The sequence below is a fragment of the Acomys russatus genome, chromosome 28 (assembly GCF_903995435.1).
Source record: "Acomys russatus chromosome 28, mAcoRus1.1, whole genome shotgun sequence".
Taxonomy (NCBI): Eukaryota; Metazoa; Chordata; class Mammalia; order Rodentia; family Muridae; genus Acomys; species Acomys russatus.
The window spans coordinates 4,488,584-4,516,481 of NC_067164.1; the positions used below are offsets into that span (position 1 = coordinate 4,488,584).

The following is a 27,898-nucleotide window of genomic DNA, read 5'->3' on the forward strand; positions in this document are numbered from 1 at the left end:
CCGAGATGTCTTCGCTGGTGAAGGAAGACTTGGAGAAAAAACTGTTTAAGCCGCTGGCACATAATCTCTGCGAGTTTATTGAGATTGAGTTCTCAGTCCAGGACAGGTATTACCTCTGTGTGTCAGGTAAGCAGAGCTTTCTGATATCATTTCAAAAAGCAACGAGCTCAAAGGTGTCTATGGGGTAGAGGGGACTCGCGTCTGCGTTCCTACGCAGCCCAGGCATGCACAGATCTTCTTGAGAGTTTAATTAGCTAAGTAAAGGAATCTATATTCTACAGACATTTTAAAGCGCCGAAGCGAACCAAAAACGTGTTAGACAACATGAATAGTTCAGAAGTGAAACTGGGTCTGTACTTCTCTTGGTTTAGTCGTTTTTTTTTCCTCCAATCTTTATCTGATTTGCTTCACAGCCTACAATTTTTTTTTTATATAAAAGCTTACTTTGAAAAATTCAACAGCATTTAGAATGTGATTAAATGTCTTGCAGAAACAAGTTATATGGCCATCGCCGGTGACTTTCTCTCCTGGAACAGAAGCACAACCTTGGTTTAGTTTTTTTTCCCCCCCCCCGAGGACTTATTAAGACTTCCGATAGTTTATTTTAAAGGAAGACATTCTCTTTTAAAAGATTCTCTTGCAGAAAAAAAAAAAAACCACAGTACCAATACTTTAAAAGTAGAATTAGTTCATGAAGACAGAACTTTACAGATTAGGGGACAATCCCTAGAGATCTGATGTGTACAGTATTTAGTAAATTAAATAGTTCCTTCCTGTTTTTAAAATACATGAAAATTATCCATGTACCAACTTTTGCATTAATTATGATTTTCCAACCTTTTTATGAATTTAGAAAGAAATGTTGTTGTCATTATTCAGTTTGATATGCAGCCTTCCTTTTCACTGTCCCATGCTTCTCAGTACTCGTTAGGGGCTTGGGAAAAAAAGAGCTCGGAAACTCTAAGTGATTGAGGCTGAGGTGTTCCTAAAAAGGCAAACACTCATTTTCAGACAGTTCATCATCTGCATCCCCCAGATAACTGGCTTAGAAAAGCTTTCTAGATGTATCAAGAGGGAGCCAAGCATCTTTAAAGAAAGTTCTAAAAAAAAAAAAAAAAAAAAGTTTAAAAGGTTACAGTTTCTAATAAATGTAGAAGTTATGTATCCAGCAATAAAAGTAGCATTACCTACTAATGTCCAAGCTTATGTTACTACACATTTGAAGTATGGGGATTTGGCACATCAACAAATAGAAGAGACTTGATCAGTTTATAAAAATAAATTATGTAAATAGGTAAATTAAAATTACTTAATGGACCACATTGAGGCCTACCAAATCACCAAATCAAAAGTATTTTACCCATTATGCTAAAGAAGATGCCTCTTCTAATATAAGATGTAAAATTTTTTACCTTTTATGATGCCTGCTTTGTGAAAGTAACTTCTCATTAGGTAGCATTGGCAGTATTTTAAAAGAAAAGTTTTAGAAATAAAATAGCCACTGTGTGTTATTGATCTAATTTGCCAAACAAATCTTACTGTCTCTCTTCAGTAATTATATAATTAAATATATATTCTGCAATTAAACATTTGGAAAGTATTCAGTGATTCTGACCTGTACTAAGGAAATCAAGCTTTTCTCAGAGATGAGGAAGAAATTATTTCATGATATTCCACATAAAGTTAACTCGCTAAGCCTTGCTAGTTCTCTCACTTTAGCCATACTTGCCATGTCCGTCAGTCTGGGAACACTTTCCCAAAGTGTAACACTTTTTTAAAACGACCACTCCAACACCATTTCAACCAAACAGCAGTTTAGATGACGCTTGACAGTCCTAAGAGTGTGGCCATCGTTGACATGAAGCAAGCAAGCCATTGGGCATTTGTTGAAGCAGGTGACTCCATACTTTGAGCACTGTGTGTCCCCAGGGAGTAGAGTCACATGATTGCTCCTCATGCTCTTTAACCCAGGGGTTCTTACACGTGCGACCTCTTGGTCCCACCATGCATTTCCTGGTTAAAGGGACTATATGTAAACATGGTTGAGCTCCCTTCTTACATGAGTAGGAGCCATCTTTTGCAGCGAGGAATGTTTTCTAGTCAATCTTAATGATTCAATGACTGATATCAAAATAAGACATCAGAAACTCAGTGTCCCTCCCAGTAGTTGGCTACAAAGTACATGGGGCATTCCCGGAAACCTACATCCTTTGAATCTCAGGCTTTTCATGGTGACTTCTCTCTGGAACTGGTTTATCCCCACTTAAAACATCACTCCTCCTGGCAATTAAAAGCAGTATCTCCTGGTGAAGGGGGGGGGGGGGCTCTCTGTTGCCTGCAGGTGTGAGGAAAGGATAAGTCACAGGTGTAATGAGAAGGGTGTGAAAACCTGTGTTGCAGCATTAGCTAAAACTAAAACCTGGGAATTCTTGACAGCACGTCTTACTGTGAAATCTGGTCCTGCTTTGTTGCCTATCGGCTGTGACACTGGGGACAAGTAATTATCACTTATGGGCTCATTGCTGCCATCTCTGAAATAGAAGTAAAAACAGGTGTACATGTGAACTCACAGTGGTTGTGACAGCATACACAAGACCTGCACACGCTCAAGCTAGACAAATATCCCACCATGGACAGGGGACGTGGCCACGAATCCCTAACTGAGGAGCTATGGGCAACTGAAGGCTGCTGGGGGGGGCGGGGGCGTCAGTTCTCTTTAAGGGTGTGGCTTGTGGCGGGTCCACCAGGCTCCAGTGGATTGGCCTTACATCCAAGATTATATGGGAAGCACAGATTAGACTTCATCGCTTAAAAACATTGGGGCAGCACAACGGTGAGTGTGTAGGGGAGGTGGATGGATGAATCTGGGAAGAGTTGGGAGGAAGTAAATATGATCAAAACATTGTCTGTCATTCTCAAAAAACTCATAAAAATTTAAACATCTATGAAGTGCTCCTCTATTATCCTTCCTCCTTAATTTTTATTAATGATAGCTTATATTCTAAGCAAATAAAAGTACAACCTTAAAAGAGATAGCTTAGAGTTCTAATATATATAGAAAATATTTAATGTCAATACATATATACTAGTCATAAATATATATTCATAGTAACAAATATATAGCAAAAATAGGTATACTCTGTTACCTTTTAAATCATATACATATTCAATACATAGAATATATGAGTATAGAGTGTTCTTATACTTTTAAGAAGACAACTTTCAATAAAAATCACTTTATTGTTATGACCTTAAAAATAGAAACACTATGCAGCTAAATTAATGTGGCCACTCAAACAAACTCTTGGCTAGTTCCAGTGCTATACATTTTTATTAATTAATTAATTGATTTATTTATTTTATATCCTGATCATGTATTTCCCTTCCTTTCTTTTTCTAGACCCTTCCACTCACTTCTCCTTCTCCATTTCCTCTTCTCAGAAAAGGGAGGTCTCCCATGGATATTAACCTGCCTTGGCATATCAGGTGGCAGTAGGACTAGGCACATCTTCTCTTGAGGCTAGACAAGGCAGCCCATTTAGGGGAAAGGGATCCAAAGACAGGCAACGGAGTCACAGGCAGCCCCTGCTCCTGCAGTTAAGGGTCCCACATGAGGGCCAAGCTGCTCATCTGTTATATGTGTAGAAGGCCCATGCATGCCCTCTGGTTGGCAGTTCAGTCTCTATGAGTCCATATGAGTCTGGGTTCATTGGTTCTGTATGTTTTCTTGTGGTGTCCTTGACCTCTCTGGCTCCTTCAATTCATCCTTCCCCCTCTTCCATAAAATTCCCCAAACTCCACCTAGTGTTTGGCTCTGGGTCTCTGCATCTGTTTCCATCAGTTTCTGGGTTAAACCTCTCAGATGACAGTTATGTTAGGCTCCTGTCTGCAAGTATAGCAGAAAATCACTAATAGCGTCAGGGGTGGGCTCTCTCTCATGGCATGAGTCTCATGTTGGGCCAGTCATTGGTTGGCCATTCCCTCAATTTTTGTTCCATCTTTATCCCTGCACATCTTGTAGGCAGAACAATTTGTGAATCAAAGGTTTTGTGGCCAGATTTTTTTCACATTTCTTTTTTTTTTTTAATAAAAATTGTTCACCATACAATGTATGTTGATGATGTTTTCCCCTACCCCAACCCTTCCCAAATCCTCTCCACCCCCTTATCCAGTCAACTCTATGTTCTTTCTCCTTGCTCTCTCTCTCTCTCTCCCTCCCCTTTCTCACTCATTAAAACAAAAGAGATAAGAAAATATCAAAACAAATAAACTAAAGACAAATAAAACAAAAAGTAGCAAAGCAAAAACAGGGAAAGTACACAAAACTACCACTGAATTCATTTTAGCTTGGCTAACTATCCCTGGGCCTGCTCTGGGCATAATTGATATACAGTGAGAAAACTGGGTTTCCCTTCATCAGTAGGAATCGATTGCAAATAGCTTCTTGATTAGGGGCTGTATGCGTGTCTACTTCCCCTCTCAATGCTGGGACCTCATCTAGCTTGAACCTGTGTAGGATCAGTGCCTGCTGCCACTGTGAAACTCCTCTGTGCATCTCAGTGATGCCTCCTGCCACTGTGAAACTCTGTGCATCTCAGTGATGCCTGCTGTCACTGTGAAACTCTGTGCATCTCAGTGATGCCTCCTGCCACTGTGAAACTCTGTGCATCTCAGTGATGCCTCCTGCCACTGTGAAACTCTGTGCATCTCAGTGATGCCTCCTGCCACTGTGAAACTCTGTGCATCTCAGTGATGCCTGCTGCCACTGTGAAACTCCTCTGTGCATCTCAGTGATGCCTGCTGCCACTGTGAAACTCCTCTGTGCATCTCAGTGATGCCTGCTGCCACTGTGAAACTCTGTGCATCTCAGTGATGCCTGCTGCCACTGCGAAATGCTGGGCATCTCAGTGAACTTCGGTATAGTCAGAATGACTGTTGGAAAGCCATGGAACTTCACTTGGGGTTTTACATTTTCACTGTCAATTAAATTTTATGCACTTATCCACCACCAAAAAAGAAAGAAGGAAGGAAAGAATGACGTAGAAAGGAAGGAAGGAAGGAAGGAAGGAAGGAAGGAAGGAAGAAAGAAAGAAAGAAAGAAAGAAAGAAAGAAAAGAATAGAAAAACATGCAGAGTTGAAACTAGAAAAACATTTAGCTTCATTTCCTCTTTCATGTCTCAGGTGTCTTTTTGCCTGCATTGTGTCCTTCCTCGTGACCTCATGTTACCTTTTCGTAGTCTCTTTTCTAAATGTTATGCTCTATCCACATTTACAGCTGTGCTTACTTAGATGGACTTAGAATGTATAATTTTAAGTGAGATGACCCAATCTCAAAGAGAAAAAAAACACCTGCATGCTTTCCTTCATGCTGATTGATCCTAGTCTAAAATGTACATACTCATAAGTATTAATTTGAAAATAAGTGACACTTGTCAGAGTTATGAAGACAGTGACCACAGTTTTTCTTTTCTTTTTTATATCCTTCCTTCCTTCCCTCCTTTCCTCCCTCACTCTCTCTGGCTCGCTTTCTTTCTTTCTTTCCTTCTTTCTTTCTTTCTTTCTTTCTTTGACAGGGTTTCTATATGTAGCCCCGACTGTTCTGGAACTCACTCTGTAGACCAAGCTGGCCTCAAACAGCCTCCCACATGCTGGGATTAAAGGCGTGAGTCGTCATGCTCAACTGAACAGAATTTTTCTACTCATTAGATTTTTATACAAACCAGAACTTCTTTCTCTGTGACCCAAAGAAAAGATTTATTTAGTCACATCGCTTATAAAGGAGGATTAAACAGGATAGCATGCAAAGGAAGCTATGGAGAAGCACTTCCCACGACTCCCTTCAGAGCCTCCATGGGTAAATTCACGACTTCCCAGAGAGCCCAAATCCAAAGAGTGTTTAAAAGTTCCAATTCCACCAAAGAGCTTCAACTTTTCAACACTAACTTGAGAAGAGTCCTGCTCACTGGTAATTATTTGTGAGAATAAAAGTATGGGATACTATTTTTGAAAAGTTTTCTTATACATAAAAATATTATCATCCTGACAATACAACAACACTTGGGCCATGATTTACCCAAACTATATACATCTTGAACACAGAACAGAACACAGCCAGTATGCATATTTGCTTTCATTCAATAATATAGCTATGAACACACTTGATTCTGCAAAAGTATAGAAATCTGTGTTCCCAAAGAGAACACACTTGAAGAAATTATCCTTGGGCTGCCTTTTCATTATCTACTGTTAAAATGGGGAATTAATACAGAGTTGATTTATGAAACAAATATATAGCTTACTAAAATTGCACAAAACACAAAGTTGTCACATAACTTGATTACAATCAAAATTGGCATATATGAAATCTAGCTATCAAAGTAAAATCTCTCTTTCCTCCTCCTCTTCCTCTTCCTTTCTCTCTCTCTCTCTCTCTCTCTCTCTCTCTCCCTCTCTCTCTCTCTCTCTCCCTCTCTCTCTTCCGCCCCCCTCTATCTCTCTCTCACACACATACACACAGTACATTAGTGGATTATCACTGTCTCTATAGGGAAATATTTTTTAAAAGTATTCTGACTTTCTAAATCAGAATGCACAATACCGAAAGCAGTGAGCTCTTCTGGGTCCTCTTGTTACCTTGCACTTGTGATGTCATTTTTGTTGATAAAGGACTTGGCTGTGCAACCTGATGTATTGTCTTTATCACTAAACTCAAGAAGCAGGCTAAGGAGCTAGCTGTACAAGCATCAGGACCTGAGTTCAACCCTCAGAACCTGTATTAAAAGCCTGGCACAGTCCTTTACTTCCAGCATTTAGGCGGCAGAGGCAAGTCAATCCCTGAATCTGAGTTTCAGGCCAGTGAGACACTCTATCTCAAAAAACTGGGTAGATGGTGTCCTGAGGGATGGCATCTGAGGTTCACACACACACACACAGACACCACATGCATAACTGTGTATACACTGTACACATAAAAACACTAAACAAATAATAAAATCAACAACACAAAATGTATCCTCATCGGTGAGTTACCTGAGGCAGATCTTCCCAGTGTTTAATTTAGCACTGTGGAGATATAAATGTGGTCCAAGCCACATCGTTTGTAGCATGCTTAGAAACTCTAAAGTTTTATAGAAGAAAAACCACTTAATCGTTAGCTCTGTTGATGACCTAGAAGGGAGAGCTGTGAGGTAAGCCTACTCAGGGTCAGGCATGAGTTCACTGAATGCCATTTTCGTGTGTTGTTCCCTGTCATCTTCATGTGGATGAGACCTTTTGTAGATGAGGAAAACGTGGGCACAAGAAGTTAGGTATTAGCCTCAGGTTACAGGCTAACCTTGTGACTAGACTCATTAGAATTAGCCGTTCTAATTCTGACCCCACTTTGCCGCTGCCGCTTCAGACTGGTAAGAATAACTGCACCTCTGAGCATGTGTGTGCAGACACTTCAAGATGTCACACATGGTACCTCATTTGTCACTTCTTATAGAGGAGAAAGTCAAATCGCCATTGCCCAAGTTCACCCACAGGAGACGACAGACTGAGGCTGGAGAGCTGAGCCCGTTCATGCTTACATGTTCTGCCATATTGCTTTCAGCAGGTGCACTGAGAATATTCTAGCAGGGAAGCTGATGAAACAAGCCTGGCATAAACCTCATTGGGTGGCTTTTTTTGTTCCTTTGGCACTTCTGTTCCTATAGAATCAGCTTTTTTCTCTTCTACATGTCTTGTATTTCTATAAGGTCACCAAGACCCAAGCCCTAACTTGCTTAAGGCCAATCATCTTAATATTTTAAGGACTCGCAGTGTAGCCTGAAATGGATTTTATAAAGATATTTCTAGATAAAAATATGTTTTTGCTGAAATCAACTATAGCCTTCCCAGCAACCACAAGGTATCACTGATACAGCATGGCATTTCACTGAGGCTTTAAAAATATTTCATGATAACTTCTCCTATTATTTAATATAAATGATGAAAGCCATTACATAACACTGGATTATAACACAAAAAACACATCTATTTATTTAATGCATTTCTGTGCGACTTAATAGTGAGTCTCACATTTCCTCAATTCTAATTATTTTAAATCAATTGGCCAATTCTTGTTCCATTAGCTTCCTAAATACTGGTAGCTCTTTAAAGGTGGTGGAAGAATGTATTAATGACAAATCTTACATTAAAATTAAAACAGTGATGGCTACAAAGACTGGGATTTTGTGAATATCTACTAAAATATAAGACCTGGAAGGAAAAAAAAAAAAAAAAAAACAGAATAAAATTTTAAGCCCAGAACTGGTTGCTTCTGAAGTTGTCCCATGTTGCCCCCTCTCCTGCCCCCTCCCCGCCCCTCCCGAGATTGCAGATATCACTCCCTAAACCACAGTTACAAAACAGATCCTCTAAGGAAGAGAAAACAACGCCCTAACGCTCTAGCGTTTACACTTTATAAACACATTTGGGTTTAAGACAATGTGATAAGTTTCCATTTTGCCACTGCATTAATGTGGAGATGGCCACTTAATTCCCGCTGGCAGCAGAGCTCGCGGGTGGATATTGGGGATTGGGTCAACTCCAGCCTCGGCAGACTCCAGTTGGCTCCTGGCTGAGGAGAACCCTTGGAACCTCCGACGAAGGAGGCTGTTCTCTTTCCGCACTGCACCATTGTACTGAAGCTAAACTTTTAGACAGGCCCTTATGTTTTCTGAGTCTAGTACTTAGGGATAAATGACCACTATTGTACAAACACTGGGCTGCTATGGCTTACTTTCTTAACATCTCTTTTCTTTCTCTACCACCAACCCATCCTTTATGGAACTTCCCAAAAGAACATTTTAACGTTATCAAAAGTGTTCTACATGCTGAGGATACATGACTGTTGACTGTGTAGCCCTAAAGAGGACGTGGGTACACGCCTTCCAAGGACAGGGAAACAACAGGAAGAACAGGAGGAAAGACTGTAAGAGCTAGTGGATGGGGATACAGGCTTCTGAATGGGACATGGCTTTTGCCTTCACAAGCATTCCACAACTATGGCTACCTGCAACACACACACACACACACGCACATACACACACACGTACACACATACACAAACACACACGCTCACACACACACCACACACGTGCACACACGCACACACACACACACACACACACACACACATAGACACACATACAGCAGGAGTAGAAGGGGCATAAGACATACATTGCACATGTGTATGTAACTGACAAAAATAAGATAACTATGCAGAATGTAAGATGTCATGAGTAAATATATTTAATATTTACCTAGCTGCAGATATATATGTGTGTGTGTGTGTGTGTGTGTGTGTGTGTGTGTGTGTGTGTGTGTGTCTGGATATATCTTCCAAATAAAGTCTAAAGAATCTTTTCCTGGTTCAAGAAGTGTTCTAAACTTTAAACCACAGTGTAAAAGTAACTTTTATTCTCCTGGCTCAGTTGTTGTCTTGGAGGCTCACTGCCTCCGTCTGCTAACCTAGGCCTGGTCCTGAACGCTTCTAGCCTCCATACAATCTAACCTAGGCCTAGAATGTTTTCAGCCTCTGAAACTTACTGCTGAATAAGCTCACCCTTTTTTGTTCTTTCTGAGCTCTGGGCTGGCTGATTCAACTCAGCTGTTCTGGCTCAAACTCTTCTCCCAGCTGACATCTTTAATATGGCTTCTCTCTCAGCCTAGAATTGCTCTGCTTGGCCTCAAACGAACTCAGCCATCTGCTCTAATCTGGCTTCTCTCATTTTCTGGCTCCTTCTGTCTTCACCTGAGTTCTCTCTTTCTCAGCAACCCATCTTTCTATCACTGTCCTGGTAAAACCTCTCTCCATAAGACTGCCTCTTAAGTAGCTTCTCTTTCCTTTCTCTACTTGTGAGAGTTGGGTGTATCCTATTCTGTCACTCTCTGATTTGTCACTTTTTCTGCCACTCAATTGAGACATCATTTTCAAACATGTGTGCTTCCTTCTACAAACTAACTTTACCTTTGTTTGCAATTAAAGGCCTGTATTACCAAGCCTAGATCTAAGCTTTTCTTTACCCGATACTTGCTTTGTATCAGACTGGCCTTGAACTCAGATCTGTTTGCCTCTGTCTCCTGGATTAAAGGTGTGTTTGTATTCCAGCCAGATCACACAGACATAGAAGATCTTTGGCTGTTATCTCTTCCCAGCCGGACCACACAGACCTAGAAGGTCTTTGGATGTGATCTCTTGCCAGAACAGCCATGTTCTGAATTAGCATTCTTCTACACCACAGCCTCTACATTTATTTAAAAACTTTCAGTGACACCCTCATACATACATAATGTTCAGAAAAACTAAACATCTGAACCTGTTCCAGTCTTTTCAGGAACAAACTCCTCCCTAACCTTCTTCCTACCACCTGGCCACCTTCTTGCTTCATGCCAACACCACCAAATACTTGCCATGACTGATAGTGCCAGGTGTTTCGCGCCTTTGTACCCACACATTGCTAAAAGTGCCTTCATCCCTTTTATTCCAGTAACTTCCGTTGCCTTTTATAACTCAGATTCCTCCCTCCCTAAGCCTTTCCTCCTACAGTCAGATAGCCGAGCCCCTCCTTTATTGCCTTGGCCACGCCCCTCGACCACGACCTTCTTCAGGCCTCGTTTATAGCACTGTTCACTGCACCCTTCGCATATTTTCTTCTGAAACTTCCTTTCCCCGCTGTCTCAGTGAGAACAGGAATCGTACCTTATGGGAATTCATTATTATTTTTTTCAATTCCTAGCACTGTACTTGGTTCACAAGGGACATTTAAATATTTATCAGCTTAATGAAGTGAATGAGTGGCTCCATAGCCACTCAGCTGGCTCTCATAACTCGTAGATTATGCCATGGGACTTGCTCCTTGAAACTCATATGATGTCTAATTATTTCTCCAAATTTCTTTACTACGATTTCTTTACTACGATTGTCTCTCGGCCCCTCTCTTGCTAGTGAGGCAGTAACAGCGAGCGTCCCAGTACTGAGGTGTGTCTTCTAACTCAGCGGTTCTCAGCCTTCCTAATGCTGTGACCCTTTAATACAGTTCTTCATGTGGTGACCCCAACTGTGCTGGCTGGGTTTGTGTGTCAACTTGACCTGAGATAGAGTCATCAGAGAGTAAGGAGCCTCAGTTGAGGAAATGCCTCCGTAAAATCTGTCTGGTGTTTTCTCAATTAGTGATCAATGGGGGAGGGCCCAGCCCGTGGTGGGTGGGGACATCCTTTGGCTGGTAGTCCTGGGTTCTTTAAGAAAGCAGGCTGAGTAAGCCATGTGAAGCTAGCCAGTAAGCAGCACCCCTCCATGGCCTCTGCATCAGCTCCTGCCTCCAGGTTCCTGCCCTGTTTGAGTTCTTACCCTGACTTCCTTTGGTGGTGTGCAACAATGTGGGTGTGTAGGGCTAAATCAGCTCTTTCCTCCCCAACTTGCTTTTTGGTCACGGTGGTTTCGTTGCAGCAGTAGAAACCCTAACTAAAACACCGACCATAAGATTATTTTCATTACTAGTTTATAACTGTAATTTTGCTGCTGTTATGAATTGTAATGCAAATATTTTTGGAGACAGAGGTTTGTCAGAGGGGTCTCGACCCACAGTTTGAGAACCACTGTTGTAACTAGCCGGAACAACTGCCCCCTAGTGGAAACTACAAAACCTTCAGCGCCTGTGCTTCAGCCCTCCAGCACACTGCTGTGGGCTCGTCTTTGCTTCCTTCCAACCCTAACATCTAGTCCGTGTGCTTGGACCTTCTTTGGGGCTAGAGAAATACAGAAAAGCAGAAACCCACCCACTTCTGTACACTGTCAGGAATATTCCAGGGTCTCTGCCTCCATTGGCCCCAAGCTTAGACCTATAATGGATGTCTTCTCAGACATGCCCCTTAATTAATTCCTCTGTACACCGGATGTGCCATCTCTTCTCAATTCCTAGGATATGTGGTCCACATCATACCCTTCAGCCTCCCTTCCTACTAGCCTTTAAAACCTTACCTGGCCCAGGGGCCAGCACACAGTGTACATGCAATCTGTATTAGTGTGCAGAGTCCCTTGCTAGCCACCTTCTCCCGTCACTGTAGAGAAACGGCCTTCAGGACGGGAGTCAATGATCTTCCTCGGACCGGTGCCTCTCTATCTTACCTCCGTGAATCCACAGGGATGTCCTCAAACTCTGAGCTATCCCCTTATCTGATCGTCAAGGCCCTAAGGCAGCCGTTGGGCTTGCTTCTTCCTTCTCCTCCAGCCTCTTAGCTGTCACCTTTTCTCTGCCATCACTCCTTCCTCTGAAAAAGTCCCGATTTTCTGGATCCACAAAGTCATTCCACACACACAAATCTCAAATCATTCCAAAGCTATGGCACATCCACCTCGGCCGCTTCTGAGGAGCCTAGCAGACGCTCCCCGGGTATATCAAGGCTCGTTATCCCGCCGTCCGCCCACGTCCCACGCATCCCATTTGGACTCACTGTTGTTTAGTCTCCTCCCTGTAGCATCCTAAGCCAGTGCCATCAAAGCCTCCCCTGAAACTTGACTTCAGTTTGTCAGTTTCTGTTTGTCCCTCTGAGGCTACCAACATCCTTTAGCACCATCTCGAGTGATCTCTTGTGCTCCCTTAATAACAACAGCGGGCGATGTTTACTCCCTAGGGATTAATTAGCTCATGTCAACCTCCCTGCATGGTGCTGGGATGACTCCCGAATGTCCGTCCGCACAGCAGAGCCCACTGACAGCATCGTCTCTCCCAAGCCCTTCACCTCCGCTTGTTTCCATAATGGGTTCTGTGTTGCTGGAAAACTTCTTCCACAGGGCACCATTTTATTAATCCCTGGCTCACGCAGGGAAGAAAGACTACGGACCAGGTGTCACTGCATGAGCTTGCATAGAACGCTTGACATAGCATCCTCATGTTGCAATCGTCAACTGGCTCCGACTCCCTTCTGTAGGAGGCTGAGCGCACTCTGCCGTCAACTCGGAGTTCAGCGGATCACTTTTGGGTTGGACAGAGGATATATCTTAAACACTGCAACTTCAGAGTGGTTTCTGCCTCTTTTGAAGTTCAAAGTCTTTTAAAATGTTTTAACAACTTTCCAACCCTGTAGTTAATCTTTGTTTCAACCATATCTTAATACCAACCAGCCTACACAGTCCACCTTCTTTCTTTTACCTGGTACAACTTAGCTTCCATTGTCAGTTTCCTCATATTGTCGTTCTCCTAGAAGTACCCACATAGTGAGCATCTATTTCCAAACTGGACAGTCTGTTTCTATCAGTCACTGATGACTATGGTTATATTGTAATTACTTTATATCTACATAACTAGAAGGTCACATGTCTTAGTGTGTTTGTGCTACTATAACAAACTACTCGTGATTTAGTAATTTATAAAGAACAGAGATGTATTTATAGGTATAAGGCGACTGAGTAATTCAAATGCTGATTCCTGTACCCGTCATATCTGTTTTCAATCCTTGTTCTCAGAACCTCTGGTCTCGATGTTGTGTAGACACTGCTCCCCAGCTGTCCCCTGGTATGCCAGTAAAGTAGCTTACAGCCAATTGCTGAGCAGGGGAGAGAATAGGACTGGACTTCCTGACAGCCAGGGGAAGAGGAGTCAAAAGAGAAAGTAGGGGATTCAGTCTCAGGAAAAGTCCAAGTGACATGGGGAGAGAGGAGCTGGAACAGAAAAAGCTACAAAGAGCAAGTATCTCTGGCATGTATTCTGGGAGGAAGCCAAATTACCTTAGAGGGTTAAGAATAGAGTAATAACTGCTCAGTTCTTGTGCTGTGAATCTTGGTAAAATAATACAATAGACTTGGGCATGGTGGCAAATGCCTATAATCCCAGCACTTGGGGAGGCAGAGGCAGGCAGGTCTCTGTGAGTTTGAGGCCAGCCTGGTCTACAAAGCAAGTCGAGGACAGGCAAGACTACACAGAGAAATCTTGTCTCAAAAAAAACTGATTAAATAAATAAAAACTTAAAAATAATAATATAATAGAGTCTCAATTGTTTGTGTGATAGCCAGGCTGAGAAAGAAACTGAAAAATAAACACAATTTTATTTAAAAAAAAAACTATAACAGTATTTCTTAGAGCTCTGGAGGGGCTCTACATAATGGGAGGCGGGCAAGGATTCCAATCTTGAAGAGCTCATATCTGGTGAGAGCCTTCTTGTTGGATCATCTGTAGTGGAAAGCCAAGGGTGAAGGAGTGTGAGTGCAAATAGGAGAGGAAGAGAGATATAGGCATTGGACTGCACATCCTTTCATTAGCAACACACTTCCACAAAAGCTGCCCCGCCCCTCTCACCCACCCCCATGCCCGCAACAGCAGCATTGGTCCTTCCATGAGGGATCTGGCCTCAAGGCCTAATCTCTTAAAGGCCTCACCTCCAACATTGATCCAATGCAGATGAAGTTTCCAGCATGAGAACTTGAGGGAAGGGGCATTCAAGTCACAGCAGCATGCCAAAGGAATTTTCCAGAACCAAAGGGAATCTTTTCCCAGAACAAATTCCAATCTCACTCTAAGAAGACAATCAGCTTACAACTCTCCAGGTGACATTAACCATCTGAAAAGATGTGAGTAGATGTGACCCATGGATAGTCCTGTCTTCTTACTAAAATCCTGAGCATCTACAGATTTCTCACTTGTCTGCCCTGTGGCATGTATAATCTCAGGAACTATAAAGTACTCAGTATATACTGAATACTTATTGACTCGTTGATAGTTTTAAGAGAAGAACTAATATTCCAATGAGACCAGAGACAAATGATTTCAGGACCAGGAAGTTATTAATCCCATTTTGTTCACAGTAGCTAAGAAAAGATTTCCCCCATGCCTTTCAAAGGAGAATATGAAAACAATCTGTGCTGGTGGCACATTTCGAACACTAGAGTTAGAGAGACACATGTGAGAGGTGACAGTCTCAAACATTACTCAGCAAGCCCCTGGGAGCTCTGTCACAGGCACGTCCACGTGTAAAGTTTCATGGCAGGTTACGAAAGAAGTGTCACCATTCTCTCTGGTCACACTTCAGTGCTGAATTGCTGTACGAGCAGAGCTCTTTGCCATTTGTACCCTATTTCCTCACTATTTAGTCATCAACTAAAAGTCTAACTAGCTCTGGTGAACATTTTGTCCCTGGTGGTCTGCTCAGCCTATAATTTTCTGGCCCAAACTGGACACCCTTCCCCACAAAGCTCGGAGTTCAAAGTGCATTGCTCAGTGCTCTAACAGGCAAGTGTCACAAAATGAAGTTAATATGGGGGCATGTTGGCAAAAGTTCAGTTACACCAGGACTCATACTAGGAGCGTACTTATATTTGGGTACGAGGTCATTAAGTAAAAGGGAGATGAATAAATTCTAAAATGTGGCTTAGAGAATTGATAAAGTATATGTCTGTATAAACTGAGTATTTTTTTTCTGTCTTGCAGTGACCAAAACTAAGGAAGTAAAAATAATCATAGTGAAGCACTACAGGGTAGGTCTAGATGAAAAGTACGAAGTAACAAAAAAGTGGTCTCTGAGTGATCTGCGGATGATTGATGGAAAGGAAGCAGATACGGTAAGTGTTACCATTTTATAAAGGCAGTGTGGGATCAATACACTGGAGATCGGTGCGTTCGATTTCCTACTTTATAGATTTTTGGCATATACGAAGTGTTAAGATGACATTATGTTGTTCTTAAGTGGTATGGATTAATTTCCTGGGATGATCTATACTGGCTTTTATGATTTGCTTTTATGAGTTGGAATCTGAAGTTTATCTATTAAATTCAAAAGCATCTTTCCTAAGATTTTCTCGACAGGTTAAACACAACCTACCAGTCAATCATGCACCTTTAAACGCAACCTTCTCAAACAGATGACATTTCCGATGACACTATCTAGAACCCAATTTGCTGAGTTGTTTTTTGTTTTGTTTTGTTGTTTTGGGGAGTCCTTTCATCTGACAACAAATGCACAGTCAGCAAGCCCACTTCACCTTCCAGAAGGATTGCCTTGGAAATCTACAGACTTAGAGTTGAAAGGGGACAAAGAGGCTGTCCCAGTCTCCTCACTCAGTCAGTAATTTTCTCAGTCTGCTCTTGAACTCTTCTGTTGATGGAAAGGTCACCCTTCACCATTGACCTTTGCATGTCTGCAGTGCTTAACTGCTTACTGTTTAACCTGAGAATGCCCAGTCACCCTCATCTCTTACCCACTCCCAGATTTCTCATTGAGTAAATCCTACTCACAACTGCCAATCTCCGTAACTCATTCATTATGAATCCAAACACATGGTTGATGGGCTACCCAGCTCCCCTTTGGATAGAAAAGTCCTAACATTCTGGGACCAATGCTTCATTCTTTATTATAGCCTTCTGCCTAATAGATGGCTCAATAAATATCTGTGGTGTTATGGTTGAGTGAATTATATAACTTAAAGTCATTTGTTATCATCAAATAATAGCATATTCTTAGCTCGTCCTATAGCCTGACATACTGAGTGCTTTCATACCTTGATGTTTTGGCATCACTATGTTGTGATCCAGAGTTAAGCAAATCAACCTTTAAGACCAAGAGGTAGGACCAAGGACTAACCTCTACAGAATAGATGATTATCACTGCTGCTGATGTTGGGTTTGTCACCAGCTGCCATCTTACACATAGTAAACAAGAGGGACAGGAACCAAGCTAACCATAATATAATATGTAATACACAATGTACAACTATATTTATATGACACATAAATTTTACCTCATTTTAAGCCCCATGGATTAAATTCTATTACTGCTACAATTCAATAGAGGAAGAAAATAATATATTTAAGAGACTAATTAACTGGTCCTAGGTCACACAACTATTAAGTGGCAGATCTAGACTACTTGTGAGTTTATTAATTTGTGTTCTTTAGATCAGTTGTTTAATATGCAAGAATTCATATACTCCTTCATTCTTCAGTCATTTATTGGGGATGTATAGACCATCAGAACCTGCTAGGCTCTGAGGAAAAAGTGAGTATTGAGACACTCATAAGCATTTGATGTTGCCATTGTCTAAACTTTATCATTTTCTACACCATTAACATACTCTGTTATTATCTTTGTGGTCACCGAGAAATCCCACTCTTGAGTGTATTTGACAAGACTCTTAGCCAAAGAATTGGGGTATATCATTGTTTCGTGTCCTGGGCACTCAAAAATGTCCTGAAAACATATTTTACCTAAATGTGGAAGACTTAGAAAATGATTAAGCATGGCGTGTCTAAGTTCGATTAGTTTTCACCCAATACAAAATGTTAAACCTTATATTTTATACGAAAGTATACATATATGTATATGCATATATATATGAAACAAACTTTAATAACATTTTCCTGAGTGATAGTGGTACAACTTTTTTTCTTCATTATACTTTTTGGTGCGTACCAAATTTTTATATTGCATTGACTCTTAAGAGACATCTATAGCATGTTTACCAATCTGGGGATTAGAAGTTATCCATCCTCATTCATTTTTAGCCCATTCGTCTTTCCCCTCTCACTCTCAAATATTACGTAAGTCATAATTATCTGCTGGGTTTGGCCAGTGCCTGGGGACGTACAAATGAAGCCTGTCAAGTCTGATCTATTTGAAGAGGTTAACTGTATTCTATTTTTTCCCTACTTTTTTTGGCCTCTAATTCCATTGCAAAATGATTGATTCTCCCCTTTTCAATGTGAAGATCATGGTTGTTGATAGTGAACCAGAAAAAGAAAGAAAGAAAGAAAGAAAGAAAGAAAGAAAGAAAGAAAGAAAGAAAGAAAGAAAGAAAATCTACCATTTCTGCTTCTCTCATCACTTAAGGACCTAAAATACTAAATTGCTTGAAAAAACACTATAGGACCCAAATAGTTGTATTCTTAAGAATCTCTTCCTGGCTACCCTGGGAATGCCTACCTCTTTATCTTGGGGGTGAATCCTCAGGAGTATGTACAAATTGTGATTTTTTTAAAAAAAAAACAATGGCAATGTAAAGTGATAAGTAGTGCAATTTCAAGCCAGTTGTCAACTATACATGGAAAGAACTGGAATTAAATTCAATTTGTAAAGCAGAAAAAGAAATAATTTGAGATTTGAAGAGTGATTGGTGTGTAACAGGAGAGGGTGCTGGAGCGAAATGTGGCTTGAGCTGACTGGGGCCTCAGTCCTTGTCCTGGGCTCTGCCTGGGCTTTACATGGGTCACCTGAATGTCACCTCTTTGAAAACTACAAATCCATGAGTTCTCGCCTCAGCTCTAGAATTTAGAAGAAAAAAAGAATGCAAAGAAAGGAAAGAGGGAAGAAGAGACTGTGTTTTATGAATACACTTGCTCAGCCTTCAATTATTAGGCTAGAGGAAATTTCAACCTTTCCTAAGTATTTCAAAGACATGAAAGATTTTCCCACCATGATAAGGGGCAAGTGTTGGGAGAGAAAACCACCTCAAGGCACAATCATTGTGATTTTCTTTGGTTGAGATTCTCTGTGATTGTCCTTCAACTGCAGTAATGGCAGCTAGGAAACAGTTGTGAGGTGTGACATGCAGAGCACGTGAAACCTTGGCACCCCTGCACATCATTTATTTTTGCTTTGTAAACAGTCTTGCTATCCTGAGGTCATTCTGTGTCTGGTACTGGCCTCAAAATCATGGCTATTGTCAGGCACCAGCCTCCCAGGTGCTACGAGGATAGGCATGTGCTCCTATGTTCCCCCAACTATGCCATATATGCCATCAAATGAGTTAGGCAACTGTCCATGAATACCTCCAGTGATTTTCGTTTTTAATTAATTATTTTTAATTAAAAAAAAAACCAATGGGAAAATGTATATTTTGATGAGCTAGGGTGTTGTTCATTTATAAAAGTCAGCTGAAGGACAATTAGCCTAACAAAGACTGCGAACGCACTGACCCCCTAGAATGTGATTTTAGCATCTTTTTCCTCTGTATAAGATTTGGGGTTTAGTTTTGGTTTCAGTAGATCTTTAATGTGGACATGTGGAGGAATGAACATCACTGTTTTCTTCTGGAGAGAAGTTCTGGAGTGTTTCTCCCCCTCACCCCCAAATTGACTTAGAGATTAAAATTTGGTGCTTTAAAAGTAAAAGAAAAAAAAAAAAAAAAACAGTGATTAGCAGTGCTTCAATTAAAATTACAAAAGATAGAGAGAGAGAAAAAAATAATTGTTGTGTGTTTAGGAAGGCGCATGTGGGCAGGTATTGTGTATAAATGTGCTTGCACATGTGTGTGAAGCCAGGGGCCACCTTCAAGTGTCTTCCTTAATTGCTCCCATTATTTTTTGTCTTGTTTTGTTTTGTTTTGTCTGTTTGAGACAGGGTTTCCGTATGTAGCCATGGCTGTCACAGAACTGGCTATGTAGACCAGGCTGACTGTGACATCAGAGATCCGCCTGCTTCTGCTTCCTGAGTGCTGGAATTAATTGAAGGTATATGCCACCACTGCCTAGCTGCTCCCTGCTTTTCTTTGAGGCAAGTCTCTCAACAAACCAAGGACTTATCATTTTAGGCTAGACTAGCCAGAATATTCCCAGAAATCCCTGGCTACTGAGCCTTTGGAACCCACCTATCCCCATTCCTCCACAGTATTGGGGTTACAGGTGCATGGTGTCATGCCTAGCTTCTAACATGAGTGATGGGGATTTGAACTAAGGTACTCATGCTGAGTAGGCAAGAACTTACCCAATGAGCCATCTCTCCAGCCTCTAGTGACTAGGGCTTGGGTTTTGTTTTGTTTTTAAAATATTGACTGTATAAACTAAGGAAATATTTTAACACCAAGTAGCAAAGACTGAGCAAATCTGACAAAAAGATCTTCCATTATTAAGCTTTATACTAGCAGCTTATATAGCTGATCTCAGGAAAATGTCATGGCAACCCTATCTAAAATGATGGTCAAAGGGGAGGGTCAGCTCAGACAAATAATTTGTCATTGTTGTAACAGGATCTTAAATGGTCAGCAGTGCTCTTGTGGGTTTTGGACCCTCTCAATTTCTTTGTTATTTAGGGCAATGGTTACCTCCATCCCTCTTTTCAAAGATATAGTTCACATCAGCCCAGCACACATTTGCTGAGAACTTAGCTGCCATAGGCAAACACTGGGAACACAGAAGCAGATAATTTAAACTCTTTGCTCTCCAGGCTAGTTAGAAGCCGGGCAGACGATGTATTTTGTAAATAGAAATGCATTTTGAACACTGCTTTAAAGCATTGTCTTTCCCATTAATAACAGCGGGGCTTGTCATTGTCTATACACATAACAAAAGAGATGACTAGAAGCAGCAAGAGCTGTGTCAGTGTTGGGTTTTTGTCCATATTGGTCAAAAGACTTTATGGCTCTCTCTACTCTGCCAAAGCTTATTCCACATTGTTACCTTCAAAGTTATCAAGTTGGTAAACAGTACGATGTCAAAGGGTAAGTTAGCCATCCTGTGTGTCCCAATTTGCCTCCAAAATAGCACAAAGGACCCACTTAATCACAGAGCCATAGAATCCCTTAAAACAGAGAGAAAGCTATTACTTCCTCCAGAAGTCTGCAAGTGGGTTGAGTCTCTTCTTCCATCCTTTCCCACACTCTAAAATGTACCGGGAAACTTGATACCAACATATTATATGATTATATGTACAACTGAAGAGACATGGATGTTCCAAAGGCTTTGGTACTGTTTACTTTTTCTTTTCCTTTTATTAAAAATAGATTCCTTTCTCATATAATATATCCTGATTACAGTTTCCCCTCTCTCTTCTCCTCCCCTCCCACCCAGACTTCCTACCTTTCTTTCTCTCACTAGAAAACAAACAGGCCTCTATGGGATAGTAATAAATGAGATAAAATAAAATAAAATAAAATAAAACATCAGAATTGGTCAAAATAAACAAACAGAAGGAAAAGAGCCCAAGAGTAGACACAAGAAAAAAAGAGATTCACTTGTTTGCATGTTCAGGAACCCTATAAAGAAACACTAAACTGGAAGCAATAATCTACACACAAAGAACCTGTAGGGTAGAGGCAGGCGGATCGCTGTGAGTTCGAGGCCAGCCTGGTCTACAAAGTGAGTCCAGGATGGCCAAGGCTACTACACAGAGAAACCCTGTCTCGAAAAACCAAAAAAAAAAAAAAAAAAAAAACCTGTAGGGTAAAAAGAGCAAATATAATAATAATAATAACAATAATAATAATAATAATAATTATTATTATTATTATTATTATTATTTAAAAGAAAGAGCCCTGACATAATATGAGACAAGAACCCTCCAAAGTTGCCACTGAGCTAATTTTTTCTTGGGCAGCCACTGCTGGGCATGCAGCCTACCCTTAAGAGTAGTTTGTTTCCCTAGTGAGACTCCCTTGGGGAAAACCAATTTTCATCAGCAAGCAGTTATCTGTGGGAGAGTCTCCTTCCAGCTCTAGGACCCCACCTGCTGCTGACCCATGCAGGCCCTGTGTATGCAGCCTCAGTCTCTGTAAGCTCATCCTGTTGATCTAGAGGGACTTGTTTCTTGCTGTCTTCTGTCCTCTCTGGCTCTTACATTTTTTCCCACCTCCTCTCTGCCTGAGCCCCGAGGGGAAGGATTGATGAGGACACTGGTGCCTGAGAATATCATTAGCAGTTATTTATTGCTAGGTTTGGTTTTTTGGTTTTGGTTGGTTGGTTGGTTGGTTTAGTTAGCTAGTTAGCTTGTTTTTAACAGTAGATTTTGGTTTTACCTCAGGCTATCTAGTCTCAGATTCTTGGTCACTCAAGCACTGTCAGGTATGGGTTTCACCTTATGCAGTGGGCCTGAAGTCAAGTCAGATATTGGTCGGTTACTCCCACAGACTTTGTGCCACCATTGCATTAGCATATCTTGCAAGTAGGACACGATTGTATATCAAAGAGTTTGTGGCTCAGTTAGTGTTTCCATTTTCTCCTTTAGTAGCCTACAGAGTACCTTCTTAACTCAAGGACACTAGAACATAGGGGCAAAGGCACCAACTCAACTTCTCTGTATTCAATGTGTTGTGTAAGTGTTGTTTTCGGCAGTGGAGCCTTGCTTTCAGTGTGTGGAGAGCAACTTATAGTTTTGGCAACAGCCTGGGTTGTTTGAGGATTCCCATGGGACCCCTTTGGCCAACAACTCAATGAGATGTAACTCAACCCAGTACTGGAAGCTTCGTTTGATTATACGAGATGGCTAGTTGAGACTCCGTCTCCTATTATCTGGTGATTTCATTTAGATATACTTCATACATGTATACATTTTAGATTGGAAGTGTCTACTATAAGTGGTATCCAATCTACCCTTCAAGTGGCCTTTAATTTTAGCTGTCTCTCCTTGTATTAGCTCCCTTGTCCCCGTCTTCCTTCCTCTTCTCCACTTGATCCTCCCATTCCATTCTCTGCCCACTGCATCCTTAATTGCCTTTATTTCCTTTTCCTAGGAAGATCTGTCACCCCCACCCCCACCCCTTTTCTCTTACTCTTTACCCAACCTCTGTGGTTCTATGCATTGTAGCTTGGTTATCACTGACTTAATAGCTAACGTCCACATATAAGTGAGTACATACCGTATCTGTCTTTCTGGGTCATCCATTTATCTGCAAATTTTATTTCATTTGGGAATTTATTCATCCATTTATCTGCAAATTTTATGATTTTTAATAGCTGAGTAAGACTTCACTGTCTAAATGTACCACATTTTCTTTATCCTTCTTCTGTTTAAGACATCTATGTTGTTTCCATTTCCTGGCTGTTATGAGTAGAGCAGCAATGATCACAGTTGAGCAAGTGTCTCTGTGGGTAGAATGAAGCATTGTGTGGGTGTACATTCAAGAATGGCATTGCTGGATACTGGCATAGGTCCATTCCATCATCCTGAGGATCAACCGTGCTGATCTCCATGGTATTGGTACAAGTTTGCACTCCCAGCAGCAGTGGATGAGTGTTCCCTTTGCTCCACTTGCTTGCCAGCATGAGCTGTCACTTGCATTATTGATCTTAGTCATTCTGACAAGTATAAGGTGAAATCTCAAGGTAGTTTTGATTTGCATTTCCCAGATGACTAAGGATATTGATCTTTTCTTTAAGTGTTTCTCAGCCATTTGAATTTTTGCTCTTGACAATTCTCTGTTTAGCTCTGTACTCCATTTTTTAAGAGTTATTTGTTTGGGGTTATGTTTTCTTGATATCTAGTAATTTTAATTCTTTGTATTTTTTTATATATTAGCCTTCTTTTGATGTATAGTTGGTAAAAATGCTTTCCCATTCTGGAGGCTGGTACTTTGTCCAAACGAGAGTGCCCTTTGCAGTGCAGAAGATTTTCAGTCTCATAAGGTCACATTTATTAATTGTTGGTCTTGGTGCCCATGCTAAGCGTTCTGTTCAGAAAGGCATCTCCAGTGCCTACGAGTTCAAGGCTATTCCCTACTTTCTATTCTATCAGGTTCAGTGTATTTATTTTAAGTTAAAGTTTTTGACCCATTTTGAGTTGCGTTTTGTGCAAGGTGCTAAATACAAGTCTGTTTGGATTCTTCTACATGTAGCTGTCCAGTTTGACCAGCACAGTTTCTTAAAGGTGCTGTATTTTTTTTTTTTCTGATATGTACTTCTGGCTTGCTTTTTTAAAAATCAGGTGTAGATTTATGTCTGGGTCTTCAATTCCAATCCATTGAACAATGTGGCTGTTCTTATGCCAATACCATGCTGTTTTTATTACTATAGCTCTGTTGTACAATTTGAGGTCAGGGATAGGGATACCTCCAGCAGTTCTTTTATTATTCAGTACTATCTTAGCCATCCTGGGTTCTGTTGTGTTCCCATACGAAACTGAAGATTGTCTTTTCAAGATCTGTGAAGAACTATGTGGATTACATCAACTCTGTAGATTGCTCTTGGTAGGATGGCCATTTTTACAATATTAATTCTACTGATCCATGAGCAGGGAAGATCTTTCTATCTCCTGGTATCTTTTTCAATATCTTCCTTTAAAGTCTTAAAGGTGTTTTTTTTAAATCATACAAGTCTTTCACTTGCTGTGTTAGACTCAAGGATTTTATATTATTTGAGGCTACTGTGAAAGGTATTGTTTCTCTGATTTCATTCTCAGTCCATTTGTCATTTTTATATAGGAAGCCTGGTGATTTTTGTGAGTTAACTTTGTATCCTGCTATTTTGCTGAAAGTGTTTATTAGCTGTGGAAGTTTCCTGGTGAGTTTTTTAGTGTCACTTGTATATACTATCATATTATCTGCAAATAAAGATACTTTGGCTTCCTCCTTTTCAATTTGTATCTCTTTGATCTCCTTCAGTTGGCTTATTGCTCTAGCTAGAACTATACTGAATAGGCATGGAGGGAGTGGACAGCCTTGTCTTGTTCCTGGTTTTACTGCAATTGGTTTGAGTTTCTCTCCATTTATTTTGATGTTAGCTGTGGGCTTGCTGTTTTGTCTTTATTATGTTACAGTATGTCCCTTTAATCCCTAATCTGTCCAGGGCATTCATGATAAAGAACTGTTGGATTTTGTCAAAGGCCTTCTCTCTTTGAAAGTCTGGTAAATTTTGCACTAAAACCATCTAGCCCTGGGAATTTTTTTCTTGCTTGGGGGACTTTTAATGACTACTCACTAGGAGTTATAAGTCTCTTTAACTTGGTTATCTGGTCTTGACTTAACTTTGGTAAGTGGTATGCATTGAGAAAATTATCCCCTTTAGATTAGCCAGCTTATCCGAGTACAGGTTTTTAAAGTATGCTCTTATGAATTTCTGGATTTCCAAAGAATCAGTGGTTATGTCCTCCTTTTCATTTATAAGTCTTAAATTTGTGTCTTCTCTCTGTATCTTTTAGTTAGTTTGGATAATGGCTTGCCAATTTTACTGATTTTTCTCAAAGAACCAACTCTTTGTTTTATTGATTCTTCTTGTTAATTTGTTTGTTTTGTTTCTATTTTATTGATTTCAATCCTGAGATTATTTCTTGTCACCTACTCCTCTTGGGTGTAATTTCTTCATTTTGTTCTGGAGTTTTCATGTGCACTATAAAGTTGCTAGTATGAGATTTCTCCTTTTTTTTTTTTTTTTTTTTTTTTAATGTAGGCACTTTGTACTATGAACTTTCCTCTTAGCACCACTTTCATTGTGTACCCTATGTTTGGGTATATTATGTATATTCACGTTCATTTAATTCTAAAAATTCTTTAATATTTTCCTTAGTTTCTGTCTTGATGATTTTCATTCAATAGAGAGTCATTCAGTTTCCATGAGTTGTAGGCTTCCTGTTGTTTCTGTTGTTGTTGATATCCAGTTCCGTTCTGTGGTGGTCAGACAGAATGGAGGGTGTTACTTCAATTTTCTCCTATCTGTTGAGACGTGTTTGGTGTCCAAGTATGTGGTCAGTTTTAGAGAACGCTCCATACGACACTGAGAAGGTATATTCTTTTGTATTTGGGTAAAATGTTTTATAAATACCTGTAAGGTCTATTGGGACTATAGTATCAGTCAGCTCCAGCATTTCTATTGGCAAGAGTGGAGTACTTTCATTTTACTAGGGGATGGAGGTCTGCGTCGAAAAGTCAGATGTAATTATAATAGGCCTGCGTGCATAGTTACTTGGTCTTTTTCCCTTGTTTCTTGTTTGTTTGTTTGTTTTGTTTTTGTTTTTTAAGACAAGGTTTCTCTGTGTAGCCCTGGATGTCCTGGACTTGCTTTGTAGACTAGGCTTGCTTCAAACTCAGAGAGATCTGCCTGCCTCTGCCTCCCTGAGTGCTGGGATCAAAGGTGTGCGCCACCACCACCTAGCTTCCCTTTCAGCTTTTAATAGTCGTTCTTTATTCTGTATGTTTAGTGTTTTGATTATTATGTGCTGAAGGGAATTTCTTTTCTGGTCCAACCTATTTGGTATTCTGCATGCCTCTTGTGCCTTGATAGGCATCTTCTTTAGGTTAGGAAATTTTTCTTCTATGAATTTGTTGAAAATATTTCCTGTGCCTTTGAACTGTTTCTTTCCCTTCCTTTATTCCTATTATTCTTAGGTTTGGTCTTTTCATAGTGTCCAAGATTTTCTGAATGTTTTGTGCAGGAGTTTTTTGTTTTGTTTTGTTTTGTTTTTTAATTTAACTTTTTTTTTTTTTTTTTTTTTTTTTTGACTGAGGTATCCATTTCTTCTATCATGTCTTCAATACCTGGGCTTCTTTTTTCAATCTCTTGTATTCTATTGGTGAGGCTTGCCTCTAAGGTTCGAGTGCCTAAATTTTTTACTTTCAGATTTCCTCAGTTTGGGTTTTCTTTATTAATTATTTCCATTTTCAGGTCCTGAACTGCTGTTCATTTTCTTCCACTGTTTGTGTTTTCATATATTTCTTTAAGGGATTATTCATTTCCTCTTTAAGGACTTCTAGCCTATTCATAATTGCTCTCTTAGGGTCTTTTTCTTGTGCTTCAGCTATGTTGTAAATGCTCAGGGCTTGCTGTTACAGGCTTGCTGGCCTCTAGTGGGATACAGTGTCCTAGATGATTGGGTTTTTATGCTGGCATCTAGGCATCTGAGTTTAGGAAGACTGTAATCTAGGTGCTGAAATCTGGACTTGTCTTTGTCTAGTATGTTCTTTGGTTGCTGTTGACCTCTCTGGTTCTCAGGAGAGCACAGTGGTAGTGTGTTGCCTAGTAGAAGGCTCTTCTGGGATCCTAATGGGTGTGGCCATTGGGGTTTCCAGGTAAAATGTCTTCCTAGGTATTGAAAGTTGACATCTAGAAAAGAATGGACTAGGGAGGGTTGGGGGTGTCCACAAGAGGGAGGAAAGCAAGGTGCTCTGTAGGAGGCATGTAGGTCCTTGTGCTCACAGAGAAGCACTAGAGGAGCCAGGAGAGGTAAATGTGCAGGGATATCTCCACAAAGGGAGAGACATATAACCTGTTTTCTGCCCGGAAAGCCTGTATGTGATTAATAGCCTGGTGACCTGTGCGCTTCTATAGAGATGGTTTGAGACTGGGGGATTGGATTTGGAGGAGAGGAGGGAGTGATGGAGATCTGTAGTTAGACTACTTGCTGTTCTGGCCTGAGTGGCCTGCACGTTCCCAAGGAAGGTCTGCTGTAGTTGGCGGCTGCGATAAAGCAACGGGGTGTGTATGAACGACCTGTGTGAGCCACTGAAGGTGGAAGGGAGGCTTCAGCAAGTAGACTGCTGCAGAGCTGAGGATAAGACTCAGGGATAGGGCTAGAAGAATGGGAGGAAAGGTGAAGAGCGGCAATTAGCCTCTGTGCTTCTCTGCAGGGTTCCCAGGGAATGCCTGCTGGAATTGGAGGCTAGGATAAACCAATAGTTGTACTGTTGATGTTAAGAAGTACTTCTATTTGGCACTCTTAGCTTTGGAAAGCTGATCTGTAGATTTTAGAAATATTTCCGATTACTGATACTTTACGACGGATAGGCACAGCCAGAAGACTAAAGGAATCCAGGAAATGTCTTTGAATAAAAAGTAAATCAGCTCCCTCTTCCTCTTCTAGGACAATCCGTTTTTTGATCTGCACTTCAAGAAAGTGTACCGCTTGGAGGCCTACAGTTGTGCCTCCAAGTACTCCTTCGCTCGGACGGTGAACAGGCTGAATCATGCGTATCTTAAGAAGGACTTACACATTGTGAACTTCGACTCTACTTACATTAACGATGACTCCATTTGGTCCTCCAACAATAAGGACTGCCTGGTCCTTATGAGAATATGCTTTTATGCTTTCAATCTCGTGTGCTTGTCCCTGTGTCCCCTGCCACTTTGAAGCTGTACCCCCAAAGTCCTTCATTAGTGTCTGAAGAAACTGGCACCCCAACTGAATACCGACAGTCAAAAGGTTGTTCTGCCTCTTCATGGATGGCTATTATTTATAGTAAAATAAAAT

General features: G+C 40.8%; 1 protein-coding gene across 1 annotated transcript; it reads left to right on the forward strand.

The window, feature by feature from the left end:
* On the forward strand, positions 1-27,896 carry Exoc1l (exocyst complex component 1 like). The gene is made up of 3 exons (XM_051170453.1): positions 1-126; positions 15,448-15,578; positions 27,512-27,896. The coding sequence occupies exons 1-3, from the start codon at positions 6-8 to the stop codon at positions 27,776-27,778; spliced, it is 519 nt and encodes a 172-aa protein (XP_051026410.1). The 5' UTR covers positions 1-5; the 3' UTR covers positions 27,779-27,896.
* Positions 27,897-27,898: the final 2 nt, after the last annotated feature.